The sequence below is a fragment of the Cyprinodon variegatus genome, unplaced genomic scaffold (assembly GCF_000732505.1).
Source record: "Cyprinodon variegatus isolate N-32 unplaced genomic scaffold, C_variegatus-1.0 Scaffold188, whole genome shotgun sequence".
Taxonomy (NCBI): domain Eukaryota; kingdom Metazoa; phylum Chordata; class Actinopteri; order Cyprinodontiformes; family Cyprinodontidae; genus Cyprinodon; species Cyprinodon variegatus.
The window spans coordinates 515,857-533,487 of NW_015150641.1; the positions used below are offsets into that span (position 1 = coordinate 515,857).

General features: G+C 35.2%; 1 protein-coding gene across 1 annotated transcript in view; it reads left to right on the forward strand.

Moving 5' to 3' along the window:
- Positions 1–16,976, forward strand: part of LOC107087597 (opsin-5-like) — an 86,602-nt gene extending 69,626 nt beyond the window's left edge. Inside the window, exons 5-6 of the mRNA XM_015379258.1 lie at positions 14,737–15,071; positions 15,164–16,976. Of these exons, the coding sequence (XP_015234744.1) occupies positions 14,737–15,071; positions 15,164–15,655 (827 nt within the window). The 3' untranslated portion in view covers positions 15,656–16,976. The remainder of the gene's footprint in view (positions 1–14,736; positions 15,072–15,163) is intronic.
- The last annotated feature ends 655 nt before the right edge of the window (positions 16,977–17,631 follow it).

Sequence of the window (17,631 nt, forward strand, 5' to 3'; positions counted from 1 at the left end):
AAGACCGAACTTCTCCTTTAAGGTTTTAGCTCAGAGTTTTAACTACAAGCTTTTCTTTCACAGGTACACATGCTGGGTTTAACATACAGTACTTGTTGGTATAAACAATCCCTCTTGATATCCTTGGAACCAACCAAGTGGGAAAGCGCACTATACACCCAAAAACGGTTCTATCCCAGATTTTATTCATAAATCAGTTCTGTTTAAGGTGTAATAGAGGATGTTTTTTTTGTCTGGGTGGATCATTGAAATATATGATCCTCCTAATTGTCAATTATTCTGGTGATATGTTTACGTAAGACCACGTACTCATCCCCATTTTCACTTAAGCCGGGCATACACTGTGCAATATTTTTAATTGCTGCACACAGCTACAGCTTAAGCTGTACAATGAAACTGCAGGGTTTAAAAGTTCACAGCTCATGATGAATATTCTCACACTGTGCGGCCCGACGCTCTGATGTGATCTTGCGACAGCTGATTGAATTTCAAACTCACCCTTCGTTACTCCCTGTATACAACTCGATGCACAATGAAGCTGAACCTATGCCCGATCGCATGGAGAAGCGGTCCTAAAAGCGCAAGAAATCGTACAGTGTATGTTCGGCTTTACTGGTGGCGAGTCTGGCATAATGGAAAAATTGCAAATCTTCTTTTGGAAAGTAAGCTTGTATGAGTGATGCAAACAGTAACTTGTAAACAGAGTGTGCACAAGGAGAAATGGGCTTGTGCATGCTCTCGAACATTCCCTCTCAGGGGCAGGTAAAGGTTGTGCAAGTGCATTTTTTTAAAGGATAGAGGGCGGGTCTTTTCAAAAATTTTACAAAAATCCTCCATTATACTTTTAGGAAAAAAAATGGAATCTTGCCACATGAAACATAAAAAGATGCATACATTGATACTATGAAAGAAATAAACTCATCAAACAGGCTTGGAAAACCTTATGGTAAGCCTCAATAAGAATGAAAACAATGTGACCAGAGGGACAAGAGAAATCAAGGTGTGACCAGTAATTTGCATGACAAGTATCCATAAAACAGCCCTAAATCAGATGCAACGGGACTGTTTTGTGGTTGTTATGGCCAGGATGACTAAGAATTTACACAGAAATCCCAGGTATCTACAATCTTGTAACCAGATTGTGGGTCTATATAAAGGGCTACATTTAGCCACTGTACTGTTTGACAGTACACAGGGTGTGTGCCAACCCACACAGAAAAGAACATGAAAAGTAACAGGTTGCATAAATACTCTGTATTTACCAGCCAAGAGAAGGGAAAAAATATTTATTTTAAAGTTCTCACATAATAGCATTTACCTTGAAGTATGTATCTGCACAAAGGTCTTTCCGTTTTTGCTGCAACTGTAGCTACACTTCAGAAACCATAATCTATGAAAGCACAATGAAATAGGATACCTATATCAGCAATTTAGGTTAAGCTTCTCTTTGTTGCAACACTTATTGTTTGCATTTATGAAATTGAGTGAAGAGGTATGAAAAAAAATCTTGTTAGATTTTAAAACATTTAACAATACTGTACCTAAGCCAAGGTACAACCTACGCTGAGTTGATTTAGGTGAAAATAGTAAAAATAATAAGTAGATTTTTGAAAGAAAAATGCAAAACAGTAGATCTTCAGAAATGAAGGCTCCATGTGAAATGTAGCAGAGGAAAGTAATTATAACATCAGACAAAGACATCAACACAGATAATTACTGAAAGGATTATAGTTGTTTTGGATTAATCTTGTGTAATGCTGACCTTGATGCTTACATTTAGCTTTGCTTTTAAGTTTACTATTATAAACACAAAGCCTTTAAGATGATTTCCCTGACATCATACTGATAAAGATTTTGGAGCAGATAGATACTTGGATTATTATACAAGAAACCTGGGTCATTGTAACACATAAAAACAATGCAGACAGAGTTAAATTAGGGACTGACTACGCTTTAGAAGTAAATGTCTCAAATGTAAGGTGAACTATCCATTTTCTATAAGCACTTTGAAAATTCAGATTTATTCACACCTGTGAAGATTCTCAGTCATCCAGGTCATGGTGAATCTTGAAAAAGTTCAGTCTAGGCAACTGGACATGAGGTTTATTTTTTACATAACTTTGTTTTTCTAGGCCAGGTCTTTCAGTTGCACAGAAAGTTGGGATCATTTCTAAATGAAATGAAGGGACTTGCAAGGAGAGTTTCACAAGCAGTATGTTTCCGCATCTGTTTTTCCAGGACACTAATTCAGTTTGATTTTTTTATGTCTCCTTTTTCCAAGTTGCTCATTAAACTTTTTCCACCCCCGTTTTGTGCCTATTTGGAGGAAGGGGGAAGTTTGTTGTGGCATGAAAACTGATACCATCAACTAACTTAATCTGTGATTAATTCAATTCCATTTTTTAAATGTCTTAACATTTTATGAAACAAACATTGTTGCTTTTTATTATTGACAGGAATTTTCTATGTACCTTTGTTCTCAATCGAATCCAGCCTATCTCCAGATATAATCTGATTGAAAGATAATTTAATATAACAGTTTGTCAGGATCTTGTCTATATATTTGGAGAAAACCACAGAGTAAATAGGTCTAATTTTCCACTAAACGTTCCATCTAGTTAATTTAATATTACTGAACGTTTTTCATTTCAGGGCTTTAGAAAGAGTTTCTGTTCTGTAGAATAATAAATAATAAAGTGATGAAATACAGGTTGTATGTTTATGATATAGGCTTCTAAAATGCAGAATCTTTTTTCTTATCTGCTTCTGAGCCTGAGGTTATTTTTTTAGTATTTATATTAACACATGAAATTAATTCAGATATAAGCAATACAGACTGCTCATAAGATGCTATGGCTTTTTGACTACTAGAAGGGACCAGAATAAAGCAATATTTGAGGAACATTCTAATAAACCAACTATCTTGATTTAATAAACAGTATTTTACAGCTCCTGCCATCAGGGAAGTATATTACATTTATTATATGCTTTACTAGTCTGTTTAATATTTTTATTTTTTGACTGATTGGGAAACTCTTTAGTTTTTGCAATATTTTGTTGGTTCTATACAAAAAATGACAAAGAAAAATCCTCACTGCCTTGTGCAAATCCATCTGTCTGTGCAGTCCAAGCCTCAAATTTGAATAACTGCTTTAATAACAAACATGTCCATTGATAATCAAACCACTAGCTACATTAAAAAGGGGGATTGTACCGCTTAAACCACATAACATTTGATTTTTTATTTTTTTTTTAAAGGTTTGTTAAAGCAACACTGTACTTTTTGGGTATTGTCTTTATTTGAGATATATTATTTTTCAGGTTAATATATAACTCCATGCACATTGCTGCAAGCTCCATATGGGCTTGCCATGTCAGAAACAGGGAAAAGATCTGTGATTGAACTACCCAGAGCTCTGTCTGAAAACCTTAAAATAACCCCTTAAAATAACACCTTAAACATGAGAGCATACTATGCTAAAAGTTGTTGTTAGCCGACCAAACAGATGCAAAACCTAGAAGCCTAGAAGATGCAGATCTCATGACCCTAGAAGCTGAAAGTTACACAATATTGCTTTAAATCAACCTACTTTTTTTTTTTTTGAATATTAGCTTAGCATTGAGTTATGGAACTAAGCATTGGTAGCTAGTCTGACAGGCAATATATATCAGTTAATGTAGTTTTCCTTTTTCATTAATCTTTTTATTGAGTGCTCAAATATACTGTTGGTGACTTAGAGAAAAAGCATCTTTATCTATTGGAAGCTTGAATTGTTACATGGGAAAACCCGTTAAATCAGTGTTTTTAAAACTCGGTCCTCAGGACCCACTGTTCTGCGTTTTAAGATGTTTCTCTATCCAAGCACACCTGCATGAAATGATTGCAATCCTCCTCAGCAGCCAGTAGGCTGCAGGGGCCTGCTAATCACACATTTATTTAATTCAGGTGTGCAAAGACAGGGAAACTTCTAAAACATGCAAGACTTTGTCTTTTTTATTTGTAAAAGAGTAAAACTGTCTTTAAAGACTCTGCCTGCCTGCTAGCTGCAGCTGGTCTGTTTCTCTCTCTCTTCATTAAACAAAATGTCAGTAGTCAATTAGAAAAGGCTTTCATATGGCTTCCTTGAGTACAAAGTGTTGGGGGATGTGATGTGCATTAATGCTTTTCTTATGAAAAGACAAGGGATTTCTACAGGTGAGATGCCTGTGGAGGAGGAGAGGAGGGGATGGCAAGGTGGGGACTTGCGTATTCAGTGATTGAGGCCAGTGAAGAATTCTTAAAAGAATGCAAATAAATGTCCAGCAAATATCAAAACACTGTTGGGGAAAATGGATGGTGGAGTGAATTATTTTTCTTTAAATATGGATGAATAATTTTATAAAGAATGATGCAGGGCAGGCAAAAGGACAAGTGTTTGAGCATCACTAGGCTTTTATCTGTACACTTGCCTTAATAGCATCCATAGAAATTCACAAAGAGAATTTAGAAAGAGGTCCATTTAATTCTACTTATAAAACAATGTGGTTAAGTTTATTATTCCTTTTGATTAAAAAAATCTTTTTATCTGGGGAAACACAGCCGATGGTGTTGGGTGATTTACTTTGCAATATTCCCTTATTACTATTCAACAGATAAAGTAGACAATTGTGTTGTGGTGTGTACAATTGTAGATTTCTACTCATAAGCCGTATGGTCTTTATAGTATGGCTGGGCCTTCAAACTTAAATACTTTGAAAGACTGTAACAAATTCATCTTTGAGGTCCAAGAGAACAGGCATTGCCTCAGATGCTGTCCATCTGAGGCAATAGCAAGATGATTAGTGTCTCTTTATCAGTGCTGTTTCAGTGCTATAAAGAGCTCTGAAACCTGAGTGAAACTGTTCAATCAGTGATCATGGTATAATTGCTCACAAAAACAACAAGGAACTATTTTTTTCTATAATTTTAGGTAAGATAAGATATTTAGAAGTTTAGAAGGCATCTTGATTGAGAGTAGACTTCTCAGTTTAAGGTTTCTACAAAACTAAAATAAAAGCCTTGGGTACAAATATGATTATAAAAATATATTATATATATATATTTAAATAGAGGAGAAATGTTGTTATACAGTAGAGTTTATTAAACAGATCTAAGTTTTAAATTATGCCAATATTTTTGAAAGTGGAAAACCTAAACTGGAGCAAATAAGTCAAATCAAAGGTCAGGTTATATATGCTTTATTAGTAGTTTTATATCATTGGTTTTCCTTAAATAACAACTTAATGAGTGTGAGAAGACAACTAGCTTTATCTATTTACAGTCCTGCAAACATTATTAGACTATAATTATTTAATAATTATTTAATTATTTAATTACTCTTACTGTTAGGCAATCTATGTTGCCTAACAGTAAGAGTATATTTTTCAAATATCATATAATCTTAAAAAATTACATGCAATCTTTCTGAAGATTTTAGATGAATGATTCAATCTTGAATGTATTTTAGACTGGTGGAATCCCAAAGCACAGGTGCCATTGATGCTCCATATTCCACCCACATTTATGCCTGTCTATTTTCACCACAGGTGTTCACAGGACAGGACAGTTTTGAATATAATTTATCGGTTAGAATTATTAGTACTTTAGAAGTTAGAAGAGCTGCTTCAAAAACAAAATGAGATCCAGCTGCAATGGTGAGTTAAATTACAAAGACTTAGACATTAAATTCTTAAATAACCTCAATGCAAACATCATTCTAGTCGAAACTGAACTAAAATTACTTTTTCTTCATTCATCCTGACTTTATTTTAATATAATAAAATGTGCTTTCTGCTCTCAATTAGGCTGAACATTTGGTGGCTTTAATTCTCAAAGATCTCTTCTTGTCTAATTGGCAAACATGCTCTATTATGAAGTTTATAAAACACAAGAGACAGCAGGCCTTTTATGTAGTGTCTGAAGTGCAAATGAGGACAAATCATTACACTTTTATGAGACCTCAAGACAAAGAACCCAATACCATCCCTGGGCTCAAAGTTAGATTTAGTTAGTAAGTTTTAAAGGGAGTATATCCTATTTAGAATACCTTTGAAACAAACAAAACTACAATATCTACTTCTGGATCCCTTTATCATTTGTCTGCAGTTTCAGTCCTAGAGTGCTACTGGCCTTAAACTTTTGGATGAATACCCGCTCCACCACACCTGAAGGGCTGAATTTCCTCTTTAGCATGTCAGCAAGTTCTGCAAAGTTAATCTGCTCTACATTTCTGGTCATCCAGAAAAAGGCTTCTGTTTAATTATAATGCTTGCATCCACAATGCTGCCTTTGCTTTTTTGTTTTGCTTTTAAATTTTTTAAAACAAAGGGCAATTCTGCTGAGTTGTTAACTGTCACACTCATTCCCACAATCCTTCAAGAAAAAACAAAGCTAAAACATGCTGACCAGTTTTGCTAACTAACACTGGGTGTACACTGTAGGAACAATAGAAGACAAGCATGAGCACAAAACGGCTGCCAGTATATCTTATTGTATATGAAATCTATGGCAGCAGAGGTTATAAAAACAAACGAATCAATACTGGCCTAATACATGTTAACTTGTCACAGAAGGTATTATACTACTTTTAAAAATAAAGGGAAATTCTTGTGTCCTTCTGACCTTGTATGAATACAAAGACATAAGATGACTTATTAGTTTATCCTCTGACAGTCATCTGGAACGCAGAAATGCAAGAACTCATATAAGGAAGAGAGTTTTGGCATGAAGAGCATGACAGGCTCTGCATGTTCAGCCCAAACATTGATGCTTGAACATTTTGATTCAGAGAAAAATCCTTAATACATTTTTATTATAGACTATTTATTTTCTACTTTTTTGATAGTAGCTTTTTTTGCTTGGAGGGTAGTGAGTTGGGATTAACTAGTTACAACTGGTTTGTTTTGCTTGTCTAAATACACTTAGCTTGTGCATGTAATCCAGTAGGCATTATGTGAACAACATACATTAATTATACAACACACCTGCAGACAGACAGTTTTCTCTTTAAGTTGAAACATTCTGAGATCTTGGACCCACTCAAAGTTACTTTTGCCATGAGCTCTTAAGGACTTAGCATTTCTGAATTCTTAGCTGGTGTATAGAAAAAAAAACTCAGCTTATGAACACTACATGTTAGTTCATATAAATCCTTATTCAGGTTATGTCCTTAGTGAGGTTATGATGTTCAAATGGATTAGTTCAACTGAATGTAGAGTTTTCTTCCAAAGAGTGATCCTAAAGAACTAGGTCTAACCTTTTGCTTTTCTCTTTTCAACCGCAATGCATGGCAACCTTACATGCCTTTTCAATTCAGTGGACTTCAATTCAGTTCATTTGAGTCAGTGTCATATTAGTTAAAAGTCTCTATAAAGGAAAAACTAGCTGATTGCATCAAGTTATTTACCTGCTGAACATGGTCCTCCTGGACGGGCTTGCAGCAATGGTTTTCAGTTGCATTTTGTCATTGGTGCTTTAGCAATCCCTCACATCAAGCATGAATACAGTAACAGTAGAAAGGGAAAACTCTCTATTAACACAAATAAATCACCAGCAGAACCAGGGTCAGTGTGAGAGCCTTTCTCCCAAGGCAGACTGGGGTTCATGACCTCAAACTGGGATTCAAATTAAAGAAGCAGATATATGAAAAAAAAACAAAAACAAAAACAGATGTACAAAGAGATAACTATTAACTATCTTCAGAGGTGGTTCTATCCAGCTCTGAGTCAGTTCCTATGTCAAAGGATGAAAGAGATCACATACATTTACTCACAGTTAAAGAAACAGGACTAAACTAAAGAAAGAAAGCCAAACTCCAACATCTATGAATAAAGGTGTTGATGGCAGCAGCCCAGCTGATTTGTTTCGAGGTTTGAGTCATAGTCACACAGGAACAGACCTATTTGAGTTGCAAACCCCTTCACTGTGGAATTGGGCTCCCACTGTGGAGAAAACGGATATAGCCTTCGCCTTCCAGGTTGCTTTAAAATACTGAGAATTTTTCATGCTGTAATGTTAAAATGTTAAAATGTCCAAACTGCACTTTCTGCAATAACGATGAAGAAATACCATGAAGCGTTGCTTTGGGGGTTAGCATTTGAATATAAATACCTATAATTTAGTTTTACATTTATGCTTTAATCCAATTTATAAAATATAAATCCAGGTTTCAGAACCCTTATCTACTCATCTTACAGTCCCCAGAGAAAAATACAAATCTATTGTGAATAAACCCTTATTTTAGCACTAGGCATCACATTACTCCATACATACTGTAACCCTGCAACTGGTGACACTTTCCTCCAGAGAAAGGCTGAACAGATAATGGTGGTTCAGAAATATTTAATGTTTTAAGGGAAACTCCTTAGATGGTGATGAATATATTATACTGCAGATGTTGCTGTTGGAACTGTAGAATATACTTTAAACATGAATTAGATTAAAAGATAGATGTATAGTGAGAAAAAAATGGAAAAAAGCTTTCAGAAACAAAGAAAAACCTTGGCTTTGTGTTTGGAATTGATTATTTATCACAATAAAATTTCTATACTGGAGATAAAATAGAGAATATTTAAAGTTTAGTAATATTTGTAAAATATATTTGTATAATATATATCATTCAGTTCCTGTTTTGACTGCTGACCAACATTCTGTGGTGGTGCTCTGGCGCTCTACATCCGAGCTAAATTCTCTTTTCTGTGATACAGTACATCTCTAAGTTACTCAAACTGTTCAGCACTTTTAATCACAGCTTCTACCGCTGCACTTCTCTACTGGGCACTATGGAACGTAACAGTCCCATAGTCAGAAACGTGGTATTTGAGACACCGGGGACCATAGTCAAATACGGCAGTTATCAGTTATAGTCCATGAGGAAGACACCCTCCCTACTTTTAAGGCTAGGCTTAAAACTTTCCATTTGATAAAGCTTATACGTAGCTAGAGTGGCTAGGGTTATCCTTAGACAACTGTAGGACGGACATAGGAACTGCATTTCATAATTCTACTTTATTCTATTGTTGTTCTCCCATTCTGCCGTATCTGTTAAGTTCCACAACTAACTTTTATGCGCTCTCTACTTTTTCTTGTCATAGGAGCTTCATGTGGTCTGTTACCATGTGGTTCTGAGAGAGAAATATCAGATGTTTTGCTGCCATCAACACCTTTGTTTATAGATGTTGGAGTTTGGCCTGTTTTTCAGTGTAGTCCTGTTTCTCTGACTGTGACTAACTGTATGTGCTCAATTTCCTCCTCTGACATGGGAGCTGGCTTGGACCTTGTCTGCCTGGCTGTGTGTTTCATGAACAGGGTCGCCTGTGGAGCTGGTTGACAGTTGCCTTTTGTAACTCTGCTTCTTTCTGTATCTCTGCTTCTGTCTCCTTGAACCCCAGTCGGCCTCAGCAGATGGCCTCTTACACTTAGCCTACTGTAGGTCTGCTGGAGGTTTCTTACTGTTAAAAGGGAGTTTTTCCTGTCCACTGTCGCTATATGCATCCCTGACTTGAGGGATTGCTGTCGAATCAATGATGCAATCCTACTGAAAACTTTGAACCAATCTGACTGTATGATCTGGTTGAATTGTCTCTGTAAAGTGCCTTGAGATGACATGTCTTGTGGATTGTCCCTATATACATAAACTGAGTTGAATACTTTTATTCTGCACCACTATAAACATTCTGTTGATGTACTATTGTAGGAAAACTGATTTGATTGAAATTAATATGATTTTTAACATATCTTTTCCACAGTTTATTTCTATGTTGACAACCAAATTCTGTATATGTTTTTTGTTTTGGTTTTTAGTCTTTGTACTTTGAAGAAATTAAGTTTTCACGGTTTTCTATTACAATTAAGATTTATAAAAAAAAAATAAAAATAAAAAAACTACTATTGTACACGTTTAAAGATTGTCTTGGAAAGTGACAGAATGTCTCACATAACATTCTAGACAGGGTGTCAACATGGTTATATTTTTATATAAAAATATCAATCATTGAATATAAATATTTCATACATATTTAAGTTGGCATTAACAAAATAGAATATTACACTATTTTAGTCAAATATTAGAGTTCTTTTTTGCTACAAAATTATGTGCAGATTCTTAACAAAACTAAACACAAAAAGATTTTGCAGAATTCTTGATGTGTCACTTGAATATTTGGAGTTTTTTGCTCAGCAGTAATGCTCCATGATGGATAAAAGCCAATAGATAAAAATCTGTATTGGCTATCTGAACACTTTCTCCAATACCATGCAGCTCAGCAAGTGCCACTGGGTGTAATCGCCTCCCCCAGCATCAGCTTGAAGAGTAAGAGGGGCTGACATCCTGCTGAGGAGGCTGTATGGTGCCAGATAAGACTGTCTGTGTTCTCACAGAATGTGCTCTGAAAAAGTCCTTGCCGAAATCAATTACAGCAGAGGGTGGCAGCTTTTTTTTATTATTATTATTATTTATTTTTTTACTGATCCTGTGATTTACACTGGGGCACAAATGCTGTGACATGCTGCACAGCTTACCTTTGACTATAGAAAGTTAGGTGTCATGAAAGCAACAATCAAACATCCAAATTGCATACTGCAGAATCTTAGTATTTGATTTAAAGCAACACCATTTAACTTTTGCCACCTTGGGTCACTAACCATGTGACTTTTAGCTTTAGCCCCCTCGATTGCTATTGTCAGAATGCACTGCTGTAAAAATAAACAGCTCCTCAATCTTTTGGAATATGACAGCAGGCCACTTTTGACGAGAGACGATAGAGATACTGTAAATTTCAATCCACATTCAATTCAATAATAACTAACTGATCTCAAAGGAATAAGATATCAAAGTAATTCATCAGCCTTCAAAGGGTTGTTGTAGATGTGGATAGCTCCAGACAGGATGGATCTTTGTTTGTGGTCTGCCCTGCATTGGATAAGAAGAAGCCTCTAACTGAAGAGTTTCTGTGGGTGTTTAACAGCTTTCTAAAGAGGATGCTCACTAATGTCCATAATGGTCTTTAACATTGTGGACGACATTATTGCCCACAGTTCATTGCTGAAAAACTAGAGGGTAATTTGCAACAAAATGTTCTGCTAATCATTGGTGCAGTTGGGGAATAGTTTTTGTTAAAACTGTATTAGAAGTATTTAACCAACCTAAATTAACATAATGTTAGATGCAGTAAATCACAATATAATAAAATATGCAAAGCCATACATCAGTGCTTAAAGTACTGCTAAGTTACTCTTGAATCATGTTCCTTCTACAGTACCTTTTGAAAATAGCACTGTGGTAAAGACTAAAAGCTCCTCCTGAGCTTTGCAACAACTCACAACTACAGTGCAGTCACTCTTAAACAGCTGGGAGATCAAGATCACGACCAAATGTCTGAAGAGCTGGGTTGTATTTTAAGATATCCAATGTAGTCTAGTATAAAGCAATCTTTTTGCTGGAAAAAATTTCTTTTCAGCTGGCTTGTTTCTAAATAAAACCCAACTTGTTGTACCTCTTTAGAATCAGTCGATCCCAAAGAAAACTACCATCAACTCAATTCTATGTCAACCAAACGCCAACTAAAATCTGTCATCAAATTAGAATGACTGATTTTCACTTCTTACCTAGTTTTCATCTTCTAGTGTTCCACACTCAGTTTTAACACTATCTTGGCATAAATCAGCTAATTTTGCCCATAACACTACACAGAATATCAATATCCAATATTTCCATTTAAATCAAACCACATCATTATAATCCATCAAAGTTATTTTTTCATGAAAATAATAATAAAAACAAGAATAAAAAGGCATATTTCATATGTAGATCATTTACATTATATATGTGTATGTGGGCCTGTTCACCCATCTGTTTGCCTCCAAAATAGAACATAATTCCACTATCAGTATGCAGAATGCTTCAAATAATCTCTGCATGTAAGAAATGCCCTCCCCTAACATAAGCATCCCTGTAGTCTTTGTGTAGCGGGAACTCCACAACTAATTGAGCGATCAAATTTTGATTGATATAAAATAAGAGAAGCTTTGAACTGCAGCATCAGAAGTGTAGCAGCAGGCTAAAAAGATAGTGTTTATTCAACCATGTAAGGAATTAGGTAAGAGTACAACTAATCGGAAATGCATGTAGCATCATCTCTTGCTTTTTTTAACCACATTGTTTTCACTTTTTTTGGAGTTCTGCCCAAAGCAAGTAAGAAGACACACTACACCCCCACTGGTCCCGTCTCTGAGAATCTGGTCAACTCAGGGATGCTGACAGCCTTGTTCAGCTTTCAAAAATAAAAAAAACTGCAAGTTAAGGCTGGATATCCTAGTTGGCCATGTTGAGTTGAAACAACTTGGAGGCTCATGATGTGGGACCCTTTCTCCCACTGTGCAAATTGCGTTCACTGGCCAGGCAAATTTCAAGTGAAGACAAGTAGGCGAAGCTGGAGCTTTTGTGTTTGTTGTAAAAACACCTTTAGATTATACCTTTTGGAGCTAGAAGTTAGTACTTTTGATAAATTAAAATAAATAAATTATCATTGTAATTTGTAAACAGTTTCACGAGTTTGGAGTGTTTGTCTACAAAGTTTGGACATATGTGATTTCCTGATTAAAAAAATTGAATAAATGAAAGGGAAACTGAATCAGGCAAAAATTGTAGAAATGGAAAATAATGTCATGGTTGGGTGGAGGTTGGTTGAGGACCCAAAAGAAGAGATTAGTTCTTGCAGGTTTAAAGAAATTAAAAAAAGCAACTGAAAAAAAAATCCAACAAACTGAAAAACAAGGGTAAAACACACATGAGGAGCCAAGTAACAAAGAGAAACCAGCAATGATTAACTGCAGAGGTGGTGTGTATACAGTATATAGAGAAAAGAACAAAAAATGGGCTAATGAGCCGATATGGAGCAAGTGTGGATAGAAGTGACTAAATGGGAGCCAGAGGAAAGCAGACAGGCACAAGGGGGCAACAGAGAGTAACTCCAAAAATGCAACACAGCTTAAATATGACACAAAATGGAAAAGAAACCAGTGACCAACAAAACAGAACGTCATAAATAACTGAAAACTCAAAAAGAAATTCTAAAAGCAAGTCAGAAAGGGAAGAACCATAACAAATGATGGGGAGCGAGAGATATTCGCCTACTTAAATATCTTTCCTCTGATCTATCAGCTTGTAGCACCAAGCAAAAGAATGTTTGTTTGCTACATATAGTAATTTTTCACATTTCATTAGCTGAAGAAACAAATGAAAATAATAAAAAAAAAACAGGTATTTAGTCAATTTGAAGTGTTAAAACATTATCAGATGGACAATAAATATATTCTCATATATATATATATATATATATGTTTTTTTATATATACATATAGTATATTTCTATTCACTTTATAAGATTTATAGGATATAGGATATAGAAAATACACTCCCTAAAACAAATCTAAATCAAGTTAAAACTAGACAAAGTCTTCTTTGAGTTACCACCAACGAAAACTTGACTTCAACTTTTGGATATTAAATTACTTAAACCAACTTTAAGTACATTTTCAACCCTCATAAAATATTTTCATAACTGTTGTGATTATAAGTCTACTTACAACTACTTGAATGATAACTCTATCATGTCCTGAGGGGGTCTGTATCGCTTCACCGGTACTAAACAACTTTGAGGAGTATGGCAGTAACCCTTACACACAAAATAACTACAAATGTGCAGACTGCTTTATGGCATACATCACTTTCCCCTTTTCCCATTCATTATAAAGAACGAAGTCAGTGCTACTAAGTTTCCATGAAAGGCTACTAATATTTGTGCAAGTTGTGCACGGTTGATGATCAGGCAATGCTGCATTTTCCTGCTAGGATCTATATGTGTATTTACTGTGAAATTATCAAACATCGGCTTATCGGCTTCAAGACACTAAATTCATCAATACATCAGTCAGGTGTCGTGGAGGGGAGGCGGTGCAGGAATACGGTACAAAACCAAAGCTTCTTATTTTCAACATCATCATTTGACATTTTTTATCACAATTAGATTCATTACCTCATCGCTATTCATCTGTCACACTGCCACTGGACACAGAAATGTAGTTCAATCCAACTGCAAGCGACTGGGAGCTAAATATTTTAGCCATGGTTTTTACCACGCTGGTCCTAATGGGAAATGTTTTCCTTTAGGCAAAACAATACAGTGATCATCTACTAGGGGGAGCCAAAAAAGTTATTTAGTACTGCTTTAATTTGACTAAAATTAATAAGCATTTTCATCTAAAAGACAAAGACTAAAACTTACAATGCTGCCAAAAAGAAAACTGGTACAGGCCTTTCAATTTATGTAAATGCCAATGGTTACATACCTTTGTTTTTGGATGATATATTGAACAGTGTTCTGGGTTACATTCAAAGATTGGGATATCTCTCTCCTTCTCAAGCTTCTTCACATTTATGATTCCTTGGTCTTGATGCTATTTTTACCAAATTTTCTCTAACAAACATCAGAGGCTTAGTTGAAGTAGCACTTATTCAGTCTTGTATTAAAAAGGGGTCTTTGCACAAAACAATGAATGTATTTAATTTTCAAAGAATGCTTCTTCCTGATCCACAGAATATAAATTGCCATTTTTTTGTAAATACCATGTATTTTAACTTTATTATACACTTCTGTTGTAGGTTTATTTCCTTGCCTGTGGTTATTAGCTAATCACTTATCCTTAACCTCTCACTACAGGCAACAAATTCTCCTACTGCCATGCCTACCTGCTCGTAGCAGGCATCTGGTGCTACGCTGGAGTGTTTGCCGTGGGTCCACTGTCAGGTTGGGGAGAGTATGGGGCTGAACCTTATGGAACAGCATGCTGCATCAACTGGCATGCTCCCAACTACAGTTCGGCAGCCATGAGCTACATCATTTGTCTCTTCTTCTTCTGCTACATTGTACCCTGCACTGTGATTTTTCTGTCCTACACCTTCATTTTGGTGACTGTGCGAGGCTCTCGGCAGGCTGTGCAGCAACATATGTCTCCGCAGAACAAGATTACAAATGCACACACACTTATTGTCAAGGTAACTACACAATAGTCCTCTATCTTATTCTGTTGGCATCATCATTTATTTCATGTGGAAAGTCTTTTGAGTGTTTTCATTTTGCTTTTCAGCTCTCTGTGGCAGTTTGCATCGGTTTCCTGACAGCATGGAGTCCATATGCAATTGTTTCCATGTGGGCAGCATTTGGTCACTCAACAGATGTACCACCAATGGCATTTGCTCTGGCAGCCATTTTTGCCAAATCCTCCACTCTTTACAATCCCATCGTTTATCTGGTCTTTAAACCCAACTTCCGCAAGTCATTGTGTCGGGATGTAGCTCACTGTAGAACCACTTTCTGTAGATTTATTTGTCAACACAGGAAGGGTACTTGCAGGCAATCTCATCATAATGATGAATGCAATTCTACAAGGTTGTCCAATGGGCTACCAGAGAACCATCAGACCTGCAGACACTGTCCTTGCACTGAAATGGTCACCGGTGCCAAGGAAAACTTCACAGATGACAGCCCTCAGCAGACTGCAAGAATACTTAAAGGATCTGTGCTCACCGAGGTTGCTGTCAGTCAACTCTCCAATGAGCTACAGAGTGACTTTCTCTAAAGAGAGAAGCTGCCAAAAGATAGCTGCAAGGACAAAAGATACAAAAGACTAATTGCATTCAAGGAATTGTCAAAGGATGAAGACTTATTTACAGATAAAAAATATGTTATGGATTTAGAGTCAGAACTTGTTTTATGCCTCAAATGTTTAATACTGCCAAAAAAAAAAACATAAACTAAAAAAGAAATTAAAAGATGATCATGCAGTATGATGCAAAATACAGGAAACTAAGCAAACCAACCTATACAGAGTTAATTATTTCTTTGTAAGGTTTGTCAGGTCAACTCAACAAACAGCAACTATTTTATTGCTCTGAACAATCAGCACCAAGGAAACAAGACTGAAGCAAAATCAATTTACGCTGGATTAAGGGGGAGGAACTGATACAAAAACTTCTACTCCCTAATCAACCCTTTATGTGTTTTTACAAGTACTGTACTTTATGAGATCTTTGTATTTATTTATGCATGCCTCAAACTGAAGGACAACAGGGTTGCTGCTTTTGTCTATCATGAAATGAGTATGTCCTTTATTGCTATGCGAGAACATTTTAAAGCCCTAATTAACATAAGCTTCTACAATTTGTTTAAACTTGAATTTTGTCTTTTAAAAGTACATTCATTGAAGAGACAACAGAGAAATTATGAAAAGTACGAGTTGAGAAAGCATATTGCCTATATAGAAATTAACATTTGATTAAGAGAATAGCCTTGGTGATCGAAATGACTCTAGAACAAATTACATGAATAGTTTGTTGAGCAGCTCCTATGGACCAAGATATGAACAATTTCTCTCTGTTTCATAGAAAAGTTTATTCTTCTTTTGCAGCTTTTTTGTTTTTCCTTTTACTTATTACAATTGTTGATATATTATCTGATTTTCTGAGACAAAATCAAAACAAAAATGCACAATCAACAAATTATCAAAGTAGTAGTTGTCTCATTCAAAAAAGAAAAATGTTGGTAATTAGTGTGATAACTCAATTCTGCTATCCTTTTCCTTTTTGTAGTTGCAGAAATTTTTTAAACGGATGGAGTTTCAAGCATCTAAAATTTGTACCCAAAGATAATCCAGACTGGGTGATGTTCAAAATTCTTATTTTGAAGTCTTGCTTGCTAGTTTTATTGATTGCCCCAATCAGACAGGGAGGTCTTAGGTATGAGATGGTACCTTAGAATAGAAATGTTGGTTTGCCTCTGATTAAGAGAGAGATGTTAAAGATAATCATATAAATTCCTATTTTTATTAGAGTATGACCAATTTATTATAACTTCAGACATCGAAAAATTATGAAAAAATACAATTTCCCAATATTCTAACATTAAGCCAGTTAAAAATCATCTAAGTAATCCTAGCTGAGCTAAATCAGCAAATTATAAAATTATTTTTTTATATTAGGCGTGACAAAACAGTAATGTCTCTTTATGGTCCAAGTAAACTTTTCTTTTCAAATATAAAAAAATTCAGAGTTGACCAAAACTGTGGAGGTGAAGGTTTTTTTTCCTTCTCTGATTTATCTTTGAAAAAGAAACATCCAACTTTGGAAATACAGACTGATAAATGGAGTGCTGGCATTCCTGCTGGATACAGTGTGAATTATTGTCACATGGAAACATTAGTCCCCTGGACACAATTTCAACAGAACCTTTACTATACCTCAATCATATAAAACTTTTTTCTTCATCAGTATTGTCAAATCATATTCTTTTTCAATGTCTTCTTGTTTGCACCATAACCTGTATTTCATAATTTTGCTTTGTAATTACTCATACTGTCATATTTTTATTCAATAAAACATGAGGTAGTTTGATACACTCATTGACATCTGTTCCAAAACTATCATCTAAGGCAAAAAGCTCATATAGTTTTTACTTGAATGAGTCTATATATATTATATATATATATATATATATATATATATATATATATATATATATATATATATATATATATATATATATATATATATATATATA